At 38.1% G+C, this 20,270-nt stretch overlaps 1 protein-coding gene across 1 annotated transcript; it reads right to left on the reverse strand.

Annotated features, from left to right (window-relative positions):
- Nucleotides 1-2,588: 2,588 nt before the first annotated feature.
- Nucleotides 2,589-5,832, reverse strand: LOC311285579 (UPF0462 protein C4orf33 homolog). Its single transcript, XM_084401263.1, has 5 exons — nucleotides 5,628-5,832; nucleotides 5,281-5,341; nucleotides 5,139-5,190; nucleotides 3,103-3,302; nucleotides 2,589-3,011 (listed from the first exon to the last, which is right to left on the reverse strand). The coding sequence occupies exons 1-5, from the start codon at nucleotides 5,815-5,817 to the stop codon at nucleotides 2,825-2,827; spliced, it is 690 nt and encodes a 229-aa protein (XP_084257389.1). The 5' UTR covers nucleotides 5,818-5,832; the 3' UTR covers nucleotides 2,589-2,824.
- Nucleotides 5,833-20,270: the final 14,438 nt, after the last annotated feature.

The following is a 20,270-nucleotide window of genomic DNA, read 5'->3' on the forward strand; positions in this document are numbered from 1 at the left end:
TTTTTTTTCCGAAGAGCCAAAATGATCTTTTTTGATTTTCTACGAGCTTTTTGTTGCTGTCTTTTCAATGCCTTAATTTTTGTTTCCAAATCCTAACAGGCCAAAAAGAACTTCTGTATTAGTAAAACATTATATGAAACACATAAATCTTTTACTAATTTTTTTTGTTTGAGAGGACAACCTTAGCCACTCTCACTGATTACTGTATTTGATAATTGTTTAAGAAGTCTTCTTTGGACAATTGTTGTGTATCCTAAAGAAAGTGTGTATCCTAAAGTACTTTAAACTACACTTTTGTAGATCTACACTTTACATTCTTAATGATGTAGTGTTGCATCTGATGTCTGGGTAAAGTTGCTTGTTAATAAGAGGATGAATGTCAGTCACTTTGAGTTTTGGTAAATGGGAAGTGACGTTGAAGCTTTTAACATAAAACAGCTACAGTTCCACAGATAGAAGTTGTTGTTAAAAAACTAGTCATATAGCGTGGTGAAATAAGGCTTTTTATCTTTAATATGAGTGTCTAAGAGTAGGCGTACTTCATCTTTTTAACCAAAGAGCAATGATAGTTTACGCTATTCCACCAGTGCAGCATTCTTGCTCACTGTTGTTTTACAGCGCTTGTTAATTATTGAAATATAAGTATAAAAAAAAAAAATATATATATATTGAAATATAAAGTTAGTAATGTTGTAATGATCTGACATAACAGGCCTAACAATTCACAAATACTGATATGCAAACTAGCTGCAACTAGCAATTTTGGTGTGATTACTGAAGGTAAAATGGCTGGTGCACATGTAGCATGTGTGAGCAGTACTCTGCTAAAAAAAAAAAGACCAGACCACATTGCACATCTAAAAGTATGTAAATAGGCCACTCACCATTTCTGCGGTGTAACAATACCATGCACAACTTTTTCTTCTTCTTTACATGTTTTATGGTGGTTGGAAGACCAGCTTAGATGGTGCATTTACCACCGCCAACTGAACCGGAGTGTGAAGCATTCACAATGAGCTCACGCTTTACACACATGCTGAGGATCACAGTATGAGGATCAGATGAACTCACCTTGAGCTCACGCTTTACACACATGCTGAGGATCACAGTATGAGGATCAGATGAACTCACCTTGAGCTCACGCTTTACACACATGCTGAGGATCACAGTATGAGGATCAGATGAACTCACGTTGAGCTCACGCTTTACACACATGCGGAGGATCACAGTATGAGGATCAGATGAACTCACGTTGAGCTCACGCTTTACACACATGCTGAGGATCACAGTATGAGGATCAGATGAACTCACGTTGAGCTCACGCTTTACACACATGCGGAGGATCACAGTATGAGGATCAGATGAACTCACGTTGAGCTCACGCTTTACACACATGCTGAGGATCACAGTATGAGGATCAGATGAACTCACCTTGAGCTCACGCTTTACACACATGCTGAGGATCACAGTATGAGGATCAGATGAACTCACCTTGAGCTCACGCTTTACACACATGCTGAGGATCACAGTATGATGATCAGATGAACTCACGTTGAGCTCACGCTTTACACACATGCTGAGGATCACAGTATGAGGATCAGATGAACTCACGTTGAGCTCACGCTTTACACACATGCGGAGGATCACAGTATGAGGATCAGATGAACTCACCTTGAGCTCACGCTTTACACACATGCTGAGGATCACAGTATGAGGATCAGATGAACTCACCTTGAGCTCACGCTTTACACACATGCTGAGGATCACAGTATGATGATCAGATGAACTCACCTTGGGCTCACGCTTTACACACATGCTGAGGATCACAGTATGAGGATCAGATGAACTCACCTTGAGCTCACGCTTTACACACATGCTGAGGATCACAGTATGAGGATCAGATGAACTCACCTTGAGCTCACGCTTTACACACATGCTGAGGATCACAGTATGAGGATCAGATGAACTCACCTTGAGCTCACGCTTTACACACATGCTGAGGATCACAGTATGAGGATCAGATGAACTCACGTTGAGCTCACGCTTTACACACATGCTGAGGATCACAGTATGAGGATCAGATGAACTCACGTTGAGCTCACGCTTTACACACATGCTGAGGATCACAGTATGAGGATCAGATGAACTCACCTTGAGCTCACGCTTTACACACATGCTGAGGATCACAGTATGAGGATTGTGTGATGTCACTGTGATCATCGCATGATCTCACGTGTTGACTGGGATGTGCTAGTTAGCCTATATGATGTTTATAATTCGGTAACACTTTACAAAAAAAAAATTGTAGACAAACTTTAAGTTGTCTTGAAAAAGCCTAACCTGAAAGTTTGAAGTAGTTTAAAAGCTTGAAGTTTGACGAAGCCTACACAAAAAACTATTTGAAATATGTAAACAATATTGTACAATATACAATACTAGGCTATGTGCAGTATAAAGTACAGAACATCTCCATCTTTCTTTCTTTCTTTCTGTTTTATTGCTTTAAACATAAATAGCATATTAAACCAATTAAGCAAAAACCTGTCAAGAAAGGTCTGAAAAAAAAAAGAAAAAAAAAAAGAACTGGTATAACCATGGCATCTGTCCCCCTCACTTTTGAAATGATGTCTACGCCCCTGCATTTGCTACAGATTGTATAGCCTGGTGCTGGATGGAATACTTAACTGCTGAGATTAGTGCTGCATTACTGATAGAATATTTATTAAATTGTGATAATAAAAGCCATTATATTGCCATTACACCCACATTAAAACAAGCCACATCATTAACTTTGATTAGACTGCAGTGGAGTTTATGCTCTAACTTAGCCATGGAAGCAAATTACAAGTAATTGCTGTATTAAAAAGCTGGTTATGAGACAGGCTTGACTTAGTTTGTGATTTTCAGATGGCCATTTGCTTGCTAAATTCCACAGGTCAGATTCTGGCTGAACCCAGTCTTCTCCCATGATGCTTTGCAGAGTGAAGTTTTGAAAATACTCAAGTCGATGACTGTTCGGATGAGAGAAGAAATGTTAAGATCATGGTGATGTAATTATGCAATACAATGAAACCAAAATAATGTTTAGATATCTAAACGTACAAGTCTGGTCCCTGTCCTTCTTGTAGGTCTTCTCTAGGAACAGGATACAGAGACTCGTAAGTCCTTCCTGCACCCGAGCCATGGATGGCGTAGGAGTTCATCTTATTAATGCCCTGAGGGAAATACCTCCAAGGCAGAAGTGCTTCTCCCTCCCATGTTTTGTTCGTTATATTGGCGTTGAATGATAGAGGGAGTTGTTGCTGTAACAGGTAACAAGTTAATGGTTAAAAAAGATATCAGGACATTTTTATAATACTATATATATTTTTTGCTCCTGTACTATTTTATTTTGTTAAGCATTTCTGAAGTTTTAACATTAAGACATTTACTGTTTTTATAAGAAAGTATATATGTGTGTGTGTATACATGCATACATAGACACACACACTACTTTTTTTTGTGTATTTTTGAGAAAATGCAGCCTTTGTGAGGATTAGAGACTTCTTTCAAAATCATAAAAAAAAAAAACTTACCGCCACCCAAAATTTTGAACAGGACTGTAAATGTTTATTAAAAACTGAAAACATTAAAGTGGTCCTATTATGCCCTTTTACCCAGTCTTGATTTTGTTTTTGGGCTGTACTAAAATATGCCTTCATGCTTGATTGTTCAAAAAATGCATTATTTTTCACATATTTTACACTATTACAGCACCTCTGTCCCCTATCTGTCTCGAACGCCCTGTATAATTCCGGTTTCGCTGAAGACCCTGCTTCTGAAATGTACTGTGATTAGATGGCTGGCCCAGTGTGTTGTGATTTGCGAGTGTTTGGGAAATAAATGACACGGCCCTTACCATAACCACGAGCTCTACTCAGATGTTGGTGTCAATTTCAAACCAATTCAAGCCTGATTTAGACTCAGGAATGTTAAATTCAGGGTCTTTTTATACTTTTTAGACTTTTATATGGTGTTTGCATATAAATTTGTCTTTGCCTGGTGTGGACACAACCAACATAAAATGAAAAAAAATCCATTCGCTCCTTTTTTTATCCTCAAAAAGCCTAAACACTCAATAATCAAGCCGTTTGGATTTTCAGAGCAATATGATGTAATATTGCTCATGCTCCGCCCACGACCGCTAACGGACTGTCCCGTTTTGCCTCCACATCCCCCCGATTGCCCGCGAGCTTCTCCTCCTGTCCATACGGTAATTTCTCTACTGTGCGACAGAGAGTCGCGTGGTTATGACGTAATCGTTAGCCTATTTTTACAAAAACTGCATCTACGGGGCCATAACGTAAGATACAAGGTACAATCGCGTTTCTTTAGAAATAAATAATGGACAAATGGAGTCTTTAAACGCCTCAGATGTAAAGTTATTCGCTGTCAAAGTGACGCCAAAATGAATGGGAGTCAATGGAATGCTAACAGCAGGTGATGGTCCGCTAATCAATGGCGGCGCCCGGGGAAGCTTCAGTATTTTATGAAACCCTGCCCCCCTGGACACCCCCCATGGAAGAGAGGGGTGGGGTGAGCAGTTGTTCATTATCATTTAAAGAGACATGCACCGAAAGGGGTCGCTGTGAACAGAGCTGTTTTTTAGGAGATAAAAAGGGTGTTGTTTTACACAACCATTGAGGAATTTTAACCAAACTATGTTACAAACTTTACATGAAGACCTTAAAGAATCATACCAACTTGTGGAAAATGGGCATCCGATGACCCCTTTAACAAATAAGAGAACTGTGCAGAACAGATTTCGTGCACGGACTTTGCAAGCACGGATTTCACAGTGGTATGTTTTTTTTTCTTATACATTATAGATGATGTTATCCACCATTTAATCGTGATATTTGTTGGAAAACCATGGTAATACAATAAAATTATCGACAAAATCAAGGTTAATTTTCCTAAAGGGTGGTGACCAATAAAACAAAAATAAAATATCTACCTTTGGAGTGGACTTTGAGCTTTGTAACTTTGCAGATCTTTTTAATGCTCAGACAGCAACATTACACACTTACTAAAGTTGAAAAAGTGAAAAAGCATAATAGGACCCCTTTAATAAACTGATGTACAGTGAATTTGCTTACCATGAACGCATTATGTTTTCCATTCAGTAGCAGAATAAGGTGTTGTCCATGTCTGTAATATGATATCAAAATATTATTTCAATCACACATTTGCAATGACAAAACTTTCAGCGACCTGAAAAACAGAGTAGGCTTAACTTACGGGCAGACTTCCACCTCTAAATATTGCTCAGTGTTGCTGTTCAAGAAGAAGGCTTCTACCACTGAAAAATAAGTCAGTAGCACAAACTGTAAATATTGTGTAAAAAGATAAAGGAAAATATAAACATCTTAACTTAGTGTTTCATAAACCTTTCTTCTAATTCAAGTTCTCACCAAAGTTAAATCAGACTTTTATTTATCTGGTATTTGGCTATACAGTCAAGGGTTGCATGTGTATACGCAAAACGATCAGTTGATTCCAACAATCTGTTATATAATTATATAAAAGAAAGAAACTGAATCTCTAAACCAGATTTGAGCCTTTATTAATGGTATTTATGAACATACCCTCATAGTCCCAGAGACCAGGGAACGGCTCTCCAGGTGGTCCGGCTGGTGCAGGGGGGTCATTGAAGAATGGAGCATTCACCTGCATTAACAAACCTTCCTCGCCAGGTGAGAAACGAATCTTTACCGGCTCATGATCCACAGGTAAACTGTCCCAGGTGTGTCTGATATAGAACTCCATGGCAGTCATGAGGATACAACCGCTGCAGACACTGTTAAGCATGGCAAAATCTTATTTTGTTCTAAAGCTAAACCTGAAATATTAATAAATGACTATCTTGTTCAGTTCTCAATATTATAAATTTTGTAAGTATCAATAAAAAGTTCTGTGCTGTATTATGTCTTAAGCTGCTCAGGACACAGGACTGTCTGATATGCAATAAGGGTCAAAAGTCATTGATAAGCAATGCATCTGACATCATAAACATAACACTTAACGTCACCTGATCACACCCTGTTCATTCATTTAGATGAGAAATGGCCCCATGATGTAGCCTGGTTTCTTCCACACACACAAAAATTGAATTCTCCATTTCTGTCACTGATGGTGTTTGGATTGGACCACTGTCGTCTTTGGCTTGCTTAGTTGGGGACAATTTATTTTCAGTCATACTGATTTGAATATTAATTTGGCTTTATTTCATAATTGACAAACTGAATCAACAGTGACCATACTTGAGCTAAATAATGACACTATTGTTTTTTAAGCTGCTTTTGACCGCTGAATTGAACTCTGTTTGTATCATTGATCATTATTTCCCTGTTTTTCGCTGTAAAACTGCTTTGAAACCATCTGTATTGTATAAAGTGCTATATAAATAAAGGTGACTTGACTTGATGTCATAGGAAGAACACTTCCTGATTTCTGGAGCGCAACGCGTCATAATCTGATGACCACGCCCACCGGGGGGAAAACAGTCCAACGGTCTCCATTGACTTTGCATTGCGAGAGGCTGCCTCCTTGTCATTTCTTGCTTCTAACAAAAGACAGAATAATGCCTAAAAGCTGCTATGTGACAAGGTGTACAGCAAACAAGCTAAGAAACCCAGAAATAAGTTTTCATAAGCTGTCGACCCCAAAAAATTAGCGTTTGAGGACATAAAAGTGGATGAAAACAATGCAGCCTTGACTCAGGCCATTGATGATTTAATGGCCAAATATTTCAAAGAGGCCGATGTGAAAGGCGAATCACGTATCAACAGGCTTGAGAAACGCATTGATCGTATGCATTCAATTTTATCCAAGCACACGGGGGAAATACGGATAATACGCTCAGATACAACCCAGTTAAAAGCGTGTGAGGAAGGCTGAACAAACTGTCTCACAGTGTGTGGAAACAATGCACAAATATCAAGCAAAACACACAGAAATGGAGGGTCGCGCACGGAGAGACAATCTGCTTATATTTAATCTAAAAGAAGGAGTTAAAGGTACAAATGCTCTGGATTACCTGCGAGAACAACTTCCCAAGTGGTTCCCTGCCCTCGTTGACACCTGCCCGGAGCTGATGCGATGTCACCGGCTTGGACGCCTGCCTGAGCGAGGCACTGGGAGTGAGCCGCGGAGACCACGGCCGCTGATTGTTAGATGTCTCCGGTATACCGACAGGGATCGTATCCTCAAAGAATCCAGGAAAATTCGTTCAGAAGTGGCTAATATTCAACTTCAGTTTGCTGCAGACTACAGCGAGGCCACTTTGAAGCATCGTAAATTATGCTACAAGGTGATTGGATGAGCAGGGGAAGAGTGGGAAGGGAATGTTTAATGTTCAATCACCAATATTTTGTTTTCTACCTGTCTTTGGGAAACATCTTTGAATATATGGAGATTTTTTGTCGTTATTATTTAAAATTAGATAGGTATAACACTGACAAGATTTGATACTAGAGAGCAAAGCATGCATGATTTTGATAAGGACCTGGACCCTGATAGCCATGTGTTGAATGAAAGATGTGACACCTCTAAATCTTATACGGATTATGAATTTAATTTAAACGTTAATTCAAGGGACAGTCTGTCGCTTGTTCATTTCAACATCAGAAGTCTTTATGCAAATTTCAACAAAATGAAGGATTATATCACTACATTTTCAAGTCGATTCAAAATAATAGCACTTTCTGAAACATGGATTAGACATGAAAAGGGTGTAGACTTTGAAATAGAAGGATACAAGCTATACCACGTAAGTAGATCAGAAAAAAAGAGGAGGAGGTGTGGCGTTGTATGTTGATAGTCATTTGAAAAGCAAACTTGTTGAAAAATGTCTATTGCAATCGAGGTAATCTTTGAATGTGTAGCTGTTGAAATCGATATGGGAAAAAACAGGAATGTGATTGCTGCTTGCATTTACAGAGCTCAAGGATCCAAAAAATATGTTTTCCAGGACAAATTTGAACAATTACCTAATACACAGAATAACCACAAAACATTTTTGGTGATTTCAATCAACCAACAACAGTAAATGTAAGTTTACTTCAGATTTCTTAGATGCATTGTATACAAGATCTCTTTTTTCTCTAATTACACAGCCTAGCAGAATGACTAGTTCGTGTGCCACATTAATTGATAATATTATCACAAATGATGTTCAAAAAATTGTTCAAAGTGGATTATTGATAAATGACTTAATCGATCATTTGCCTGTTTTTACCATATATGACATGCAACCTGAGATATACAAGAGTTCACATCAACCATCATATTTTAGAGTGAGAACCGAGAAAACAAATGACTTTAGGAGTGAGCTTTCACAACAGAACTGGTAAGGTGTCTATGTGAATGATGTGAATGCAGCGTATGAAACCTTTTTAAACATACACACACACACATATACATATATATATATATATATATACATATATATATATATATATATATATATATATATATATATATATATATATATATATATATATATATATATATATATAGCTATGATAAATGCTGCCCACTAAAGCTGTCAAAGAAAACCCCTAAAAGTAATAAACCTTGGATGACATTAGGATTAAAGCATGTAAAAGGAAAAATAGATTGTATAAAGACTTTGTAAAAAATAGGACACCTAATTGTGAGGCCAAATACAAAGCATACAAAAATAAATTGACGACAATTTTAAGAGAAACTAAAAGGGATTATTACAATAAATGATTGAAAGATAATAAAGGAAATATGAAAATAACATGGAAAAATTAAATAATATAATAAAACCAAACTCACAACATATTAATATTTTGTGTACAATGAAACTGTTATGAACAATAGCATAGATGTGGCCAATGAATTTAACTCATTTTTTATCAATATTAGGGAAAATATTGACAAATCAATTGATATATCTAACCAAAGTCAAAATGCTACCTGTAGAATGGAAAGTAGAATAATGCAGTCCATGTTCCTGGGTGAGGTTTCGTCTATTGTTAGTAAATGTGAAAATAAAACTTCTACTGATAGTGATGGACTTGACATGGCCATTGTAAAAAGGACCATTGACTGTATTATTAATCCACTGACTTTTATTTTTAATTTGTCTATACATTCGGGTGTCTTTCCTGAGAAGATGAAGGTCGCTAAAGCCGTTCCACTTTTAAAAAATGGAGATGTACATCATTTTAACAACTACAGACCAGTGTCATTGCTCTCTGTTTTCTAAAATCCTTGAAAAGTGGTTTGCTCAAAAACTAAATATTTTTTTAGAAAAACATAAATTAATTACTGAAAAACAATATGGCTTTAGAGCAAAAAGATCAACAGCTTTGGCATTAATTGAACTCATAGAAAAAATAACATCTGCAACTGAGAATAAGCAACATGCACACAGTGCTTCATCGACTTAAGCAAAGCATTCGACACCATAAATCACAGTTTGCTATTGTCAAAATCATTCAACTATGGCATTAGGGGTCTAGCTCATCAATGGCTCAAAAGTTATCTCAACAATCGACAGCAGTTTGTTCAAATTAACGGTCAAAGATCTGATTTAAAAGCAACCTTGTATCACATTAAATACTTTCTGAGGAAACTATTTTGCAAATCGCAATTACGTTACATGCCAACATATAAGCAGTGCTATTACGTTGGTCCTTAACCTAATATAGCCAATCTATTGCAGTGCTATTACGTTTGTCCTGAACACATCCAAAGCAGGTTTCTTTTCACACGTAGCAGCTAATGCTGTTCATTTTGTTTTAATTATTTACTCCCTTTTTTCTCATTGGGCTACAAAATATTATCTATGCCAGTGCGAGTCAAATGACGGCACCCAGATAAAGTTTTTGATGTTTAAAACCCCTCGCAATCTGATATCAAAGTCCCCGCAAAGGTTTAGCGCGTTCAGCGGTGAGTTTAACAACGCACGTGATCATTCAGCGGTGAGTTTAACAACGCACGTGATCATTCAGCGGTGAGTTTAACAGCGCACGTGATCATTCAGCGGTGAGTTTAACAACACTCAACTGCAGGTAAAACGGCCAAATACCATAAAGACGTTAACCTCTCTGTTATTGTAGCTATCGCATTGTCCTAACATCATAAAAAGTTCAGTTTGATTCTGTTAGCCTAACTGAAGTCCCGTGATGGCACCACGGTCCTCGACCTCACTCACTGGATGTTGTAATTTTGCTCACTTATTCAGACACTTAAAAGCTTTATGTCGACTGTGTTGCAACGGCATGTAATTAAGTTGACATTTTATCTTGTCCTGTCATCATAAAATCCAGTTTGATGGCGTTTTACACCTATTGCTTGCTTGGCAGAACTAAAATCTTGTGATAGGAGCAAGTGGTGTCTGTGGTGACATGTTCAATGCAGAAAAATTCATGCGTGAATTTAACTGAGTTGTACATGACCATGCACTCACACAAATCCGACCACATAAAATTTTAACTCGCACATTCTCAAAAAATGGTCGCAGTCTGGAACCCTGATGATGATCGTTCGTTTGATATAGGCCTACATCGCAAACTCACCTTTTCCGACAACGTTGAGTCGTCTCACCCGACAACCGCGACAATCTCCATCTAGGGCCGCTCATGCAGGCTCAGCCGGTCGCATGCAGCGCTGCAGCCATATAAACAGATTTGCCCTTCCCCTACTGACTTTCACTTTTGGTGCCCGAATGGAAGTGAATGAAGCTTTGCGAATTTTTTTTTTTTAATCTAGGCCTACGTGAAATTCTGCATCCATTGTACTTTTATTTATTTTTTATTTTTTTTCCCATTCGGAAGGGCAACGTGAGTCGAGAAGGGCATATGGGCAGTTGCCCGGGCAACCTGAGCAACCCCCCTGTGCACGTCCCTGATGTGGAGAGACATCATGTATCACTGGAACATAAACAGACGGGGACCAATTTGCAATTAATATAAACTTTCTGACAGTGTGTGGGACATCCGACTACTTTCCAAGAAGTGGCGCAACTGATTTACAAATATCGCGATAAATATGTACAGGAATTGAGGCAGTAGCCAATGACAGCACTAGGAGTAAAAGCTGCAGGATTGTGTATGAGTATACAAATATGCACGATTATCATACGGATTTGACAACTTGTTAAATCTTGTGAATTATTGAGACTTTTATACTATGTTTGTACTGATTGGGCTATGGGTTTTGTGAGAAAAGTTAAGAAACAACAAATGCTTGATAAAATGTTTGATTTAGGGTTAAAACCAACACATACATACCATTGCGAATATTTGCCTTTGCAGCTGTCCGTCTCCTCCGTTTACTTCTCCTCAAACAATAATGGGCTGACTGAGTCCGAAAGGCCCTTTAGGTCTTTTCAGCTGAAAAATGAGAAAAGAAAAAATCATTATGTATAATAATATATAGGATTATTTAAAGGGAAAAGTACTGATTTACCTTACAAATATTGGATGTTACATTATAAAGCATTAAAAGCATAGCAAGTGTTGTGGTTAATATGCATTTACAACAAATATCACTTTAAAACTTTCAATACTGAGGTAAAAGCATGGTCAGTTTTGTGAGTACTGTCCTTTGCTACACCAATCACAGTAAAACTAAGGTTACTGCAGGTTTAAAGCATGGTACGTTTTGTGGTTACTGTCTTTTTACTACACTTATTACAGTAAAACTAATTTTACTGTGGTAAAAGCATGGTAAGTGTTGTTTTTACTGTGCTTCTACTACAAATACAACTTTGGAAAGAATTGTACTATTTTTAATCTGATATGAATATCTAGGCCTATAGCACGTCACGTGACAGGCAGTGTTTAATCACCCTATTTCAGGGTTGCCAACTCTCACGCATCTGGCATGACACTCACGCTTTCAGCATCAATCTCACGCTCTCACGCACACGCAAGAAATGTCACGCCAAAATCCATTTTTCTCCCCTCTCAATCTGTTAATTTTCTGTTGATGACTAGACCACAACGTATTAATGACAGGAGAGAAGTTTAAGGCCCAGCTGTAATATCTGCATTCAACATTCTCACTGCAGTATATTCTGATCGTAGCCTGACGTCGTCATACTCAGATTCTAGTCAGAATGTGAGTCTGATACTTCTCTATAGAGATTTGATTATGGGGTGTGTCTCAACCGAACCAGGAAAAAAAAAAACTCTGCACTCAATTGGATAGACCTACAACCAATCAGAGCAACGGAGTAAATGACGCATGTTCTTCATTCATATTTTCAACCAACAAAATGTCGCGGCTCTCTGTTCCTCTTTTAAAATGAATGCACTGTGGATATCTTCTATAACAGACGCGATGGCGGAATCTACACATGATGTTTCATAAACAAAGTTCGGGAGGAGCACGTACAAATAATCAATCCAATATCAACTTGTCATCAAACAATACCATGTCTAACGTTACCCTATCTATCAGCATGAGGAAGCATATTCACTCTGTCAACTTACCTAACACTCCTTGACAGTTTTTCAGCATCCCTCCACCACCCCGAATCCTCACTCTTGTCTTGTTCTCTCACAACCAGGAACACGGGGGGAGTATGGCTACCGAGCCCACAGCCCTCTCCTCGGACAGCACGTCATTTACGCATTTATTCTATCGACTTATTTGTGTGAAATCTTATATACGCATTTATTCTATCTGACTTATTTGTAAATGTGAACTCGTGAAATCTCAATTCTCCAGCAGCAGTCGTCTTTGTTGTAAACTAATTCAAATCAAGCGCTCTTTGGTGACGTGGATGATTACGTTACCGTTGCTCATCTGTCCATCATCGTATAAAGCCCGCCCTGACAATTTGATTGGTCCGAACAATTTTTGTTCGGGCATAATAGCTCCTCAACGGAGCGAGTCCAGACCGAACTTCCCGACCAAAAAATGTTGTGGGCGGGGTTCGGGCTGGCACCCAGGCTATTCTGATCGTTGATTCGCTGAAAACCTTGCACCTGATACGTCAGTTGCGTGTGAGAAGTCCAGAGAGAGTTCAGAGCATAGCCTAGGTTCGGAGCTTTACAGTCTATGGTTCGGAATCGGAGACACTGATGCGCGTTTGAAAGTTGTTTGAAAGTGTCCTGACGCACACACTCACACACACAACGCGCAGAAAGACTCGCGCCAGTATCGAGCGCACAGAAACTGGGCCGTTCTCTTTCTCGCTTGAACGAACAATAACACATGCCAAAATGTCAGTTTTGTCGAGTATCCTCATAACAATAAGCAGTCTTAAATTAGTTACATAAAGTCTTAAATGAACAAGAGTAAATGAGAAAATGAGATGCGTGAGAGCCTGTCAGCATCGCCAGATTTTAAAGTGACAGCAGCCACTAATTCTGTAGTCAGTAAAGTTAACCAAAGAACAGAGAAAATCACTCACTGCTCTTGACTAAAGAACGCTTGCAGCTTTAATAAGGATTAATTTAATTTAATTCATAATGTACGCAGTGCGGACTGTTTGATAACCTAATTCAATTTCTGTATATTTCATACCTGTTAGACAGGAAGGGCACATGTAAATATTACATTTATTTTTGGGTTTATGTGAGGAAAGTTAAGTTCACTTATATTAAAAGTTGTTATAATTTTCAAAAGTAAAAAATCATTTTCATGGACACATCAGTAGCTACAGTGATACTGGCCTTCATTCATAAGAAAAATGGCATTAAACAATTGTTTAAAATATACTGTCTTTATGTTGTTTCTATATTACAGTGGAAATTGAGTCTCACATTATTTAAATTTTATTTGCACACAAAACAATAATGGTGAACATTTTTGACTTTATAAAATGATTCTCTCAAGTCTTGGCAATTGGCCCCTATTAAACAAAGAAAGTAAGACATTTTTCTTATACATAGCTTAGTAGCCTACTATATTCTTTTTGGCAGAATTTATCATTATAATCAACTTAATTATTTCCTGGATTTTGTATCACCATAGTCCCTAAAGGTATGGAAATGCAGGAAATGTGATTAAAATTGTGAAAAACATTTTTGCTTTTTTTAAAGTGCAAAAACTTTTTCCCCCATTTTGTGTGATGATCAAAAAAATGATCAAAGGTTGCCCAGATTGTGTTGAGTCTGCCACAGTCAAATGCGGATGCTGAGCGAACCTTTTCAGTTATTGGCCTAAACAAGACTGACACCAGGAACAGGCTGTCACTTGATGGCACCCTGTGAGTGATGGGAAGTTCGGATCATTTTACTCACTCGTTTGACCGATATCGTTCATTAAAATGAACAAATCTTTTTTCGAGTCATTTCGTTCATTTAAGGGGCTTTAATACTTTTAACAGCCAAATTCCCCGGACACATCCACCTATGCAGTCTTTATCATATTCTGAATTAAGAAATCATTATAATGCAGTCAAAAATAATTTACAGGGAACATAAATAATTGCTTTCCGAGTCTTTCGTTCATTTGTTACGTGACAGACGCAGTGAACGTTCATGAACGGATTGAACCCTGCTTCAGATACGAGCTCCTGCAGAGGTGGTGAAGGCCAACACTGCCACTGTGGCTACACACATAGGCTACAACAGGCCTAATGTGTGAAACTTGTGTTGTGGTTTTCTGGGGAGGTGGAGTAACTATTATGTGTCACTTTTGTTTTGAGATTTTTTATTATTTTGATGTTGCTGTTTTACATGTTTGTTATTTAAACACTATTAAACTATTTTTTAATAGTGCAATCAATAAATTAATTGTACATTTTGAAAAAACTTTTTTTTTTTTTTCATACATCAGGGTTTAGGCTATATAAGTAAACAAGGACTGATGTTTTTAAAATTAGGGTTATGCGCGCGCACTGATGTTTTACAGAGTCTCACTTCAGCCAAAGTCCCAAAGTTGGCAACCCTGCTATTTTGAATTAGAAAGCAATGAAACGCAAAGTCTCCGTGGAGATGGCAGATATAATGACAGATTAATATCCACAAACAGAAAAGACATTATATCACACATTATTAGAACAGCGTATTTAGGTATTTACTTACCAACATCTGATACACGTGAACTGATGCCAAATATCGCGATGTGCTCGGAACGAGACTTCTTCAGCTCGATTTCCTACTGATAAAATATAATTTTACAAATATCAATAAACAGCAAAGCAATCCAGCTTCCCTGGCAATAAGACCGAAATAATAACATTAAAAAATACATAAACCATGATAAGATAAGATCTCGTGTTGATTAAACAGCAGGCAGAATCGTGCTGTGATCACGAAAGACGCTTCCCATTGAAAATAACGAAATAAACGTGTCCGTGGCACGAATCAATAGATTAAATTACGTGACCATATCACGAACGTTGGCGTTATCCGTGGTAGAGCCATCTCATTGGAACTCAATTGAGACAAGTGAAGCCCATTTTTAGCGCTTTTTTAGCACTTCCGTTCCTGACGCGCAGACTCAAGCCGACTCAAACTAAGCTTGATGACGTGAGCAACCTGTCTGACAGATGTAAATCTTCTAGTAGCTGTGCGTGCAAACTGCCAACGTTAATCTTGCAGAGACGGCGAGCTTGAGCAAAGAGTTCTTTGGCGTGAGTGAGCAGGAGTAAGTATTCTGATTAATTATTTTGTATAGTATTTATTTTAAAATGTAACGCTAGTACGCCATATTAAGTTAATGCATACTATTAAGAAGTTAGGTAAAATGATGTTCAAGAACTTGTGATATGAATTCATAATAAGTTAGTTATTTAACCGCCCAGGGATCGAATATTTTAAATATAATTTAAGCACTGGGAAATTGGGAATTGCTATATGCTTGCTGGCCACATAATTTATTATTAACATGATTGTAACTTGATGCACATGATGTTGTATAACGTTAATGGGCGCCGAATATAACCACAAAATGGCGTTAACTGTTATTTACACATCTACATCGCAAGAGAAATGGACGAATCAGTCATATAAAAAAAGTTATTCAGTAAATCGCTTGGACAAAAGCGTCTGCTTTGGAATGTCAAATACAAACTTTTCTTCTGCTAACACCAGAAAAAGAAGAAAGAAGAAAACCTAACACCATGGCTAACTACGCTACCAAAAAAGGTAAGCCATATTAATATAGTATAATTTGGAAATATAGTATAAAATATGGAAAGCAACACCGTAAGAGAGAATAAAATAATAAATTAACCTTGTGTAATACCTATATTGTCATTATTATTTTAGTGAACAGATAAGAGCAATTAATTTATGTTTTATTGTATATTTGCATAGACTTTTTTTTTTCTGTTTTGTTCGGATAGAAATAAATCAATGGCCAGAGACAAGTTACTTGTGTGTGTTAAAATCTGTTTACTGATACTGACAAAACAGTGTTTTGATTGTGATTGCTGTATGCTATTAACAGGTCCAGTGATTTGGATGATTGGGAGTAGCTACATTCGTCGTGGGGAAGAAAGGGCCAGAGAGACCATCGGGGCCAAGGTTCACTGGTTTGGCTGGGGTGGACTTCGATGGCACGGACTCCTTCCTTTCTTCTACCGGTCCCTCAGAGGAAGAGCAGCCCCAGATGTCCTGCTGATTCACTGCGGCGGGAACGACTTGGGATGCAGGAAGAGCATCGATCTCGTCGCAGCGATGAAGCAGGATCTGCAACATCTCTATTGGCGTTTCCCTCAGATGACCATTGTGCTGTCTGACATCACCCAGAGACGTCGGTGGAGATCGGGCCTTCCGGGGGAAATTGACAAGTCCCGTAAATGGGTGAACAGTGTCATGGCTACCTTTGTCTTGGGAATGCAGGGGGGTATCGTGCATCACCCTCAAATTGTATTTAACAGGCCTCAACTGTTTCTAAGGGACGAAGTTCATTTATCACCTAGGGGTAGTGATATTTTTTAAATGAGTCATAACCTAGTCTTAATTTGGATACCTACTGCTGTATTATAGTCTTTCATGCCCTTCTAAAAAATAAAAGTGGAAAAAAAATAAAAACAGAGCTCCTAAAACCTTTATTTCTGAAGGCATTATTGTCTCGCGAGATCTGATGCGATGTTTTGGCGGTCGTGGACGGTCATTTTAATAATGCACATGAGGGGCGCGTTGATTGGTTGCAGGAAGGAGGGGGGTTGACACCGCAGGTAACTTCAGCATCATTACAAACTGACATCATGGCGCAAGTTGTCAATGAACCCGACCTGGCCGCGACCTACGGAATTCAACCGTATATGTTTGAGCCAGACTCTGAACCTGAGCTGGAAAGGGAAGATGTGGAGTCGATGGAAGGACGTCTACATCAAGATGTCTCTGAATGTTAAAGACAATCATTTTGACTAACGAGCTAAAACATTTGTTGCTAATTTCTCCCAAATAGGTTTACCTTTTATTTAATGTAGATTACATTAACGGAGATGTAGTCGAATTTTTTTATCAGCTTACAGTGGTTATTGAGATCAACGTTTGCTATCATGTGGTGTTTTTGCCTTGTTTCACGTTCTGGTTTTTTAGACATTTAATATTTTTCTTCTACAGACATGTAACGTGATGTTTTTCTATAAGTTTCTTATTACTTGACTGTTTGTTTTATTTATCTATCCTTATCTATTCTATAAAAAAATCAATACAATGATATGTTGTCATAGTTGTGTGTACTCACGTGTGCACTCGGTTTCTCCATCTTTCGCGACTGAACTGAATATGAGGGGGAGAGGGGAAAGGCGGGCTTCCTGCTGCGGTGTCCATATATGGTATATCCTGGACAAAAAACGAGATTTTGATTTCAGAATCAAAATCAAAATCTCGTTTTTTAGTGCCCGTGGGCTATTTTACAAACCCTGAGGTAAACAAATGCTTCACTTTTAAATATCGGCTTCCCGGCCAGTGTATAATCATTATGCAATCATAACATACATTGATTCTCGTGGAAAAGTGAAATTTGCAGGTTATGACTCCTTTAAAATAATTTAGCTGAAGGCTTGAGAGTCTTAATCCAGTTGGGGTGATGCTGGATTAAACCTCTCAGCATGTTTTTAACTTGAAACAGTTGAAGATTGTTAAATTGTTTTGGGGTTGTGTATGTGCCTTTTGTCTTTAGTTTAATACATGATCACATTGGTAGACATAACACTGTTCAGTAGTCACTGCTCTTTCTCCCCCCACCCTTCTTTCTCCCCTCTGTGCCATTCATGTATCACCCTAGCCATCCACCCCATGGCCTCTCACTTTTCTTCCCCACGATGAATGTAGCTAGAGAGGGGATCAGGATTTAAAAAAAATATATTATTACTTTTTTAAAATTGTTATTGTGTTTCAACAAAATAAATATTTATTAACGAAATGATTGAATATGTATTATCAAAACACACAGTAGACACTTCAAGTAGACATACTTTTGACAGAAATGTCATGTGGTTTTATTACTTATGGTTTAGAACTTCGTAATGATACATATTCAGTCAGTAGCCTACACAGTGAATATTGATAAGGGAGATGTCCAGAAACCTTTAGATTACATTAGATTTATCTTTATTGTCAATGTGTAGAGTACAAGTACAGAGACAATTCAATGCAGTTACTGTCTAACCAGAAGTTGTAAAGGAATTTTTACATTTAGATGTGTTTTTTACTTTCAGATGTGTGCAACTTGTGTTAACGTTGAACATTTATTTTTACTCATAAGCATTTAAAGAAATATAATCATATAAGCTTGCAGGAACAAAATGTTTTGGGTAGCAAAGAGACTATGAGTACTCAAGTGACCTTTTGTGAACTCCAAGTGTGAAAAATATGTGCGCAGCTCAGATCAAAATAGATATAAGCAAAATGTGTGAAAAAGCTGCAGCTAAAAACAGGAACTTGTATGTAGGCATGATATTGTTCTGTCTAGATATAATTTATGCCAGACAGAGATCTCGAACAGAGACGTGTTGCCTTTTAAGGTAACTAAGGCGATCTTTTGAGACCAGGATGTGTTTTGTGTATATAAGCTGGGCAAAAAGCAGAAGTCGGGGCCTTCTCATATCAGATGCGCTCTGTATGTGAATGTCAATTTCTTGCAAGAAATAAAGCTGATCTTTGTTAACCTTTGAGATATCCTACTGTCTTACAATTATTGAGAAAAGTTGAGAAAAGAATTTCCACAACAAAGTGCAAAAAAAGTGTGGTATAGACGTAGTGTATTATAAACAGTAAATGACATGAAAGTACAGTGAGGAAAATTAGTATTTGAACACCCTGCTATTTTGCAAGTTCTCCCACTTGGAAATCATGGAGGGGTCTGAAATGGTCATCGTAGGTGCATGTCCACTGTGAGAGACATAATCAAAAAAAAAAAAAAAAATCCAGAAATCACAATATTTGATTTTTTAACTATTTATTTGTATGATACAGCTGCAAATAAGTATTTGAACACCTGTCTATCAGCTAGAATTCTGACCCTCAAAGACCTGTTAGTCTGCCTTTAAAATGTCCACCTCCACTCCATTTATGATCCTAAATTAGATGCACCTGTTTGAGGTCGTTAGCTGCATAAAGACACCTGTCCACCCCATACAATCAGTAAGAATCCAACTACTAACATGGCCAAGACCAAAGAGCTGTCCAAAGACACTAGAGACAAAATTGTACACCTCCACAAGGCTGGAAAGGGCTACGGGGAAATTGCCAAGCAGCTTGGTGAAAAAAGGTCCACTGTTGGAGCAATCATTAGAAAATGGAAGAAGCTAAACATGACTGTCAATCTCCCTCAGACTGGGGCTCCATGCAAGATCTCACCTCGTGGGGTCTCAATGATCCTAAGAAAGGTGAGAAATCAGCCCAGAACTACACGGGAGGAGCTGGTCAATGACCTGAAAAGAGCTGGGACCACCGTTTCCAAGGTTACTGTTGGTAATACACTAAGACGTCATGGTTTGAAATCATGCATGGCACGGAAGGTTCCCCTGCTTAAACCAGCACATGTCAAGGCCCGTCTTAAGTTTGCCAATGACCATTTGGATGATCCAGAGGAGTCATGGGAGAAAGTCATGTGGTCAGATGAGACCAAAATAGAACTTTTTGGTCATAATTCCACTAAACATGTTTGGAGGAAGAAGAATGATGAGTACCATCCCTGCTGTGAAGCATGGGGGTGGTAACATCATGCTTTGGGGGTGTTTTTCTGCACACGGGACAGGGCGACTGCACTGTATTAAGGAGAGGATGACCGGGGCCATGTATTGCGAGATTTTGGGGAACAACCTCCTTCCCTCAGTT

This window comes from Rutilus rutilus (assembly GCF_951802725.1).
Source record: "Rutilus rutilus genome assembly, chromosome: 2".
Taxonomy (NCBI): domain Eukaryota; kingdom Metazoa; phylum Chordata; class Actinopteri; order Cypriniformes; family Leuciscidae; genus Rutilus; species Rutilus rutilus.

Excerpts from the sequence above, each read along its gene's own strand:
- LOC311285579 (XM_084401263.1), bottom strand. The coding sequence starts at position 5,817 with ATGACTGCCATGGAGTTCTATATCAGACACACCTGGGACAGTTTACCT. Across the intron at positions 5,191-5,280 it reads TTAGAGGTGGAAGTCTGCCC|ACATGGACAACACCTTATTC; the intron begins GTAAGTTAAGCC and ends ATCATATTACAG. Across the intron at positions 3,012-3,102 it reads GAAGGACAGGGACCAGACTT|TCATCGACTTGAGTATTTTC; the intron begins GTACGTTTAGAT and ends TCATCCGAACAG.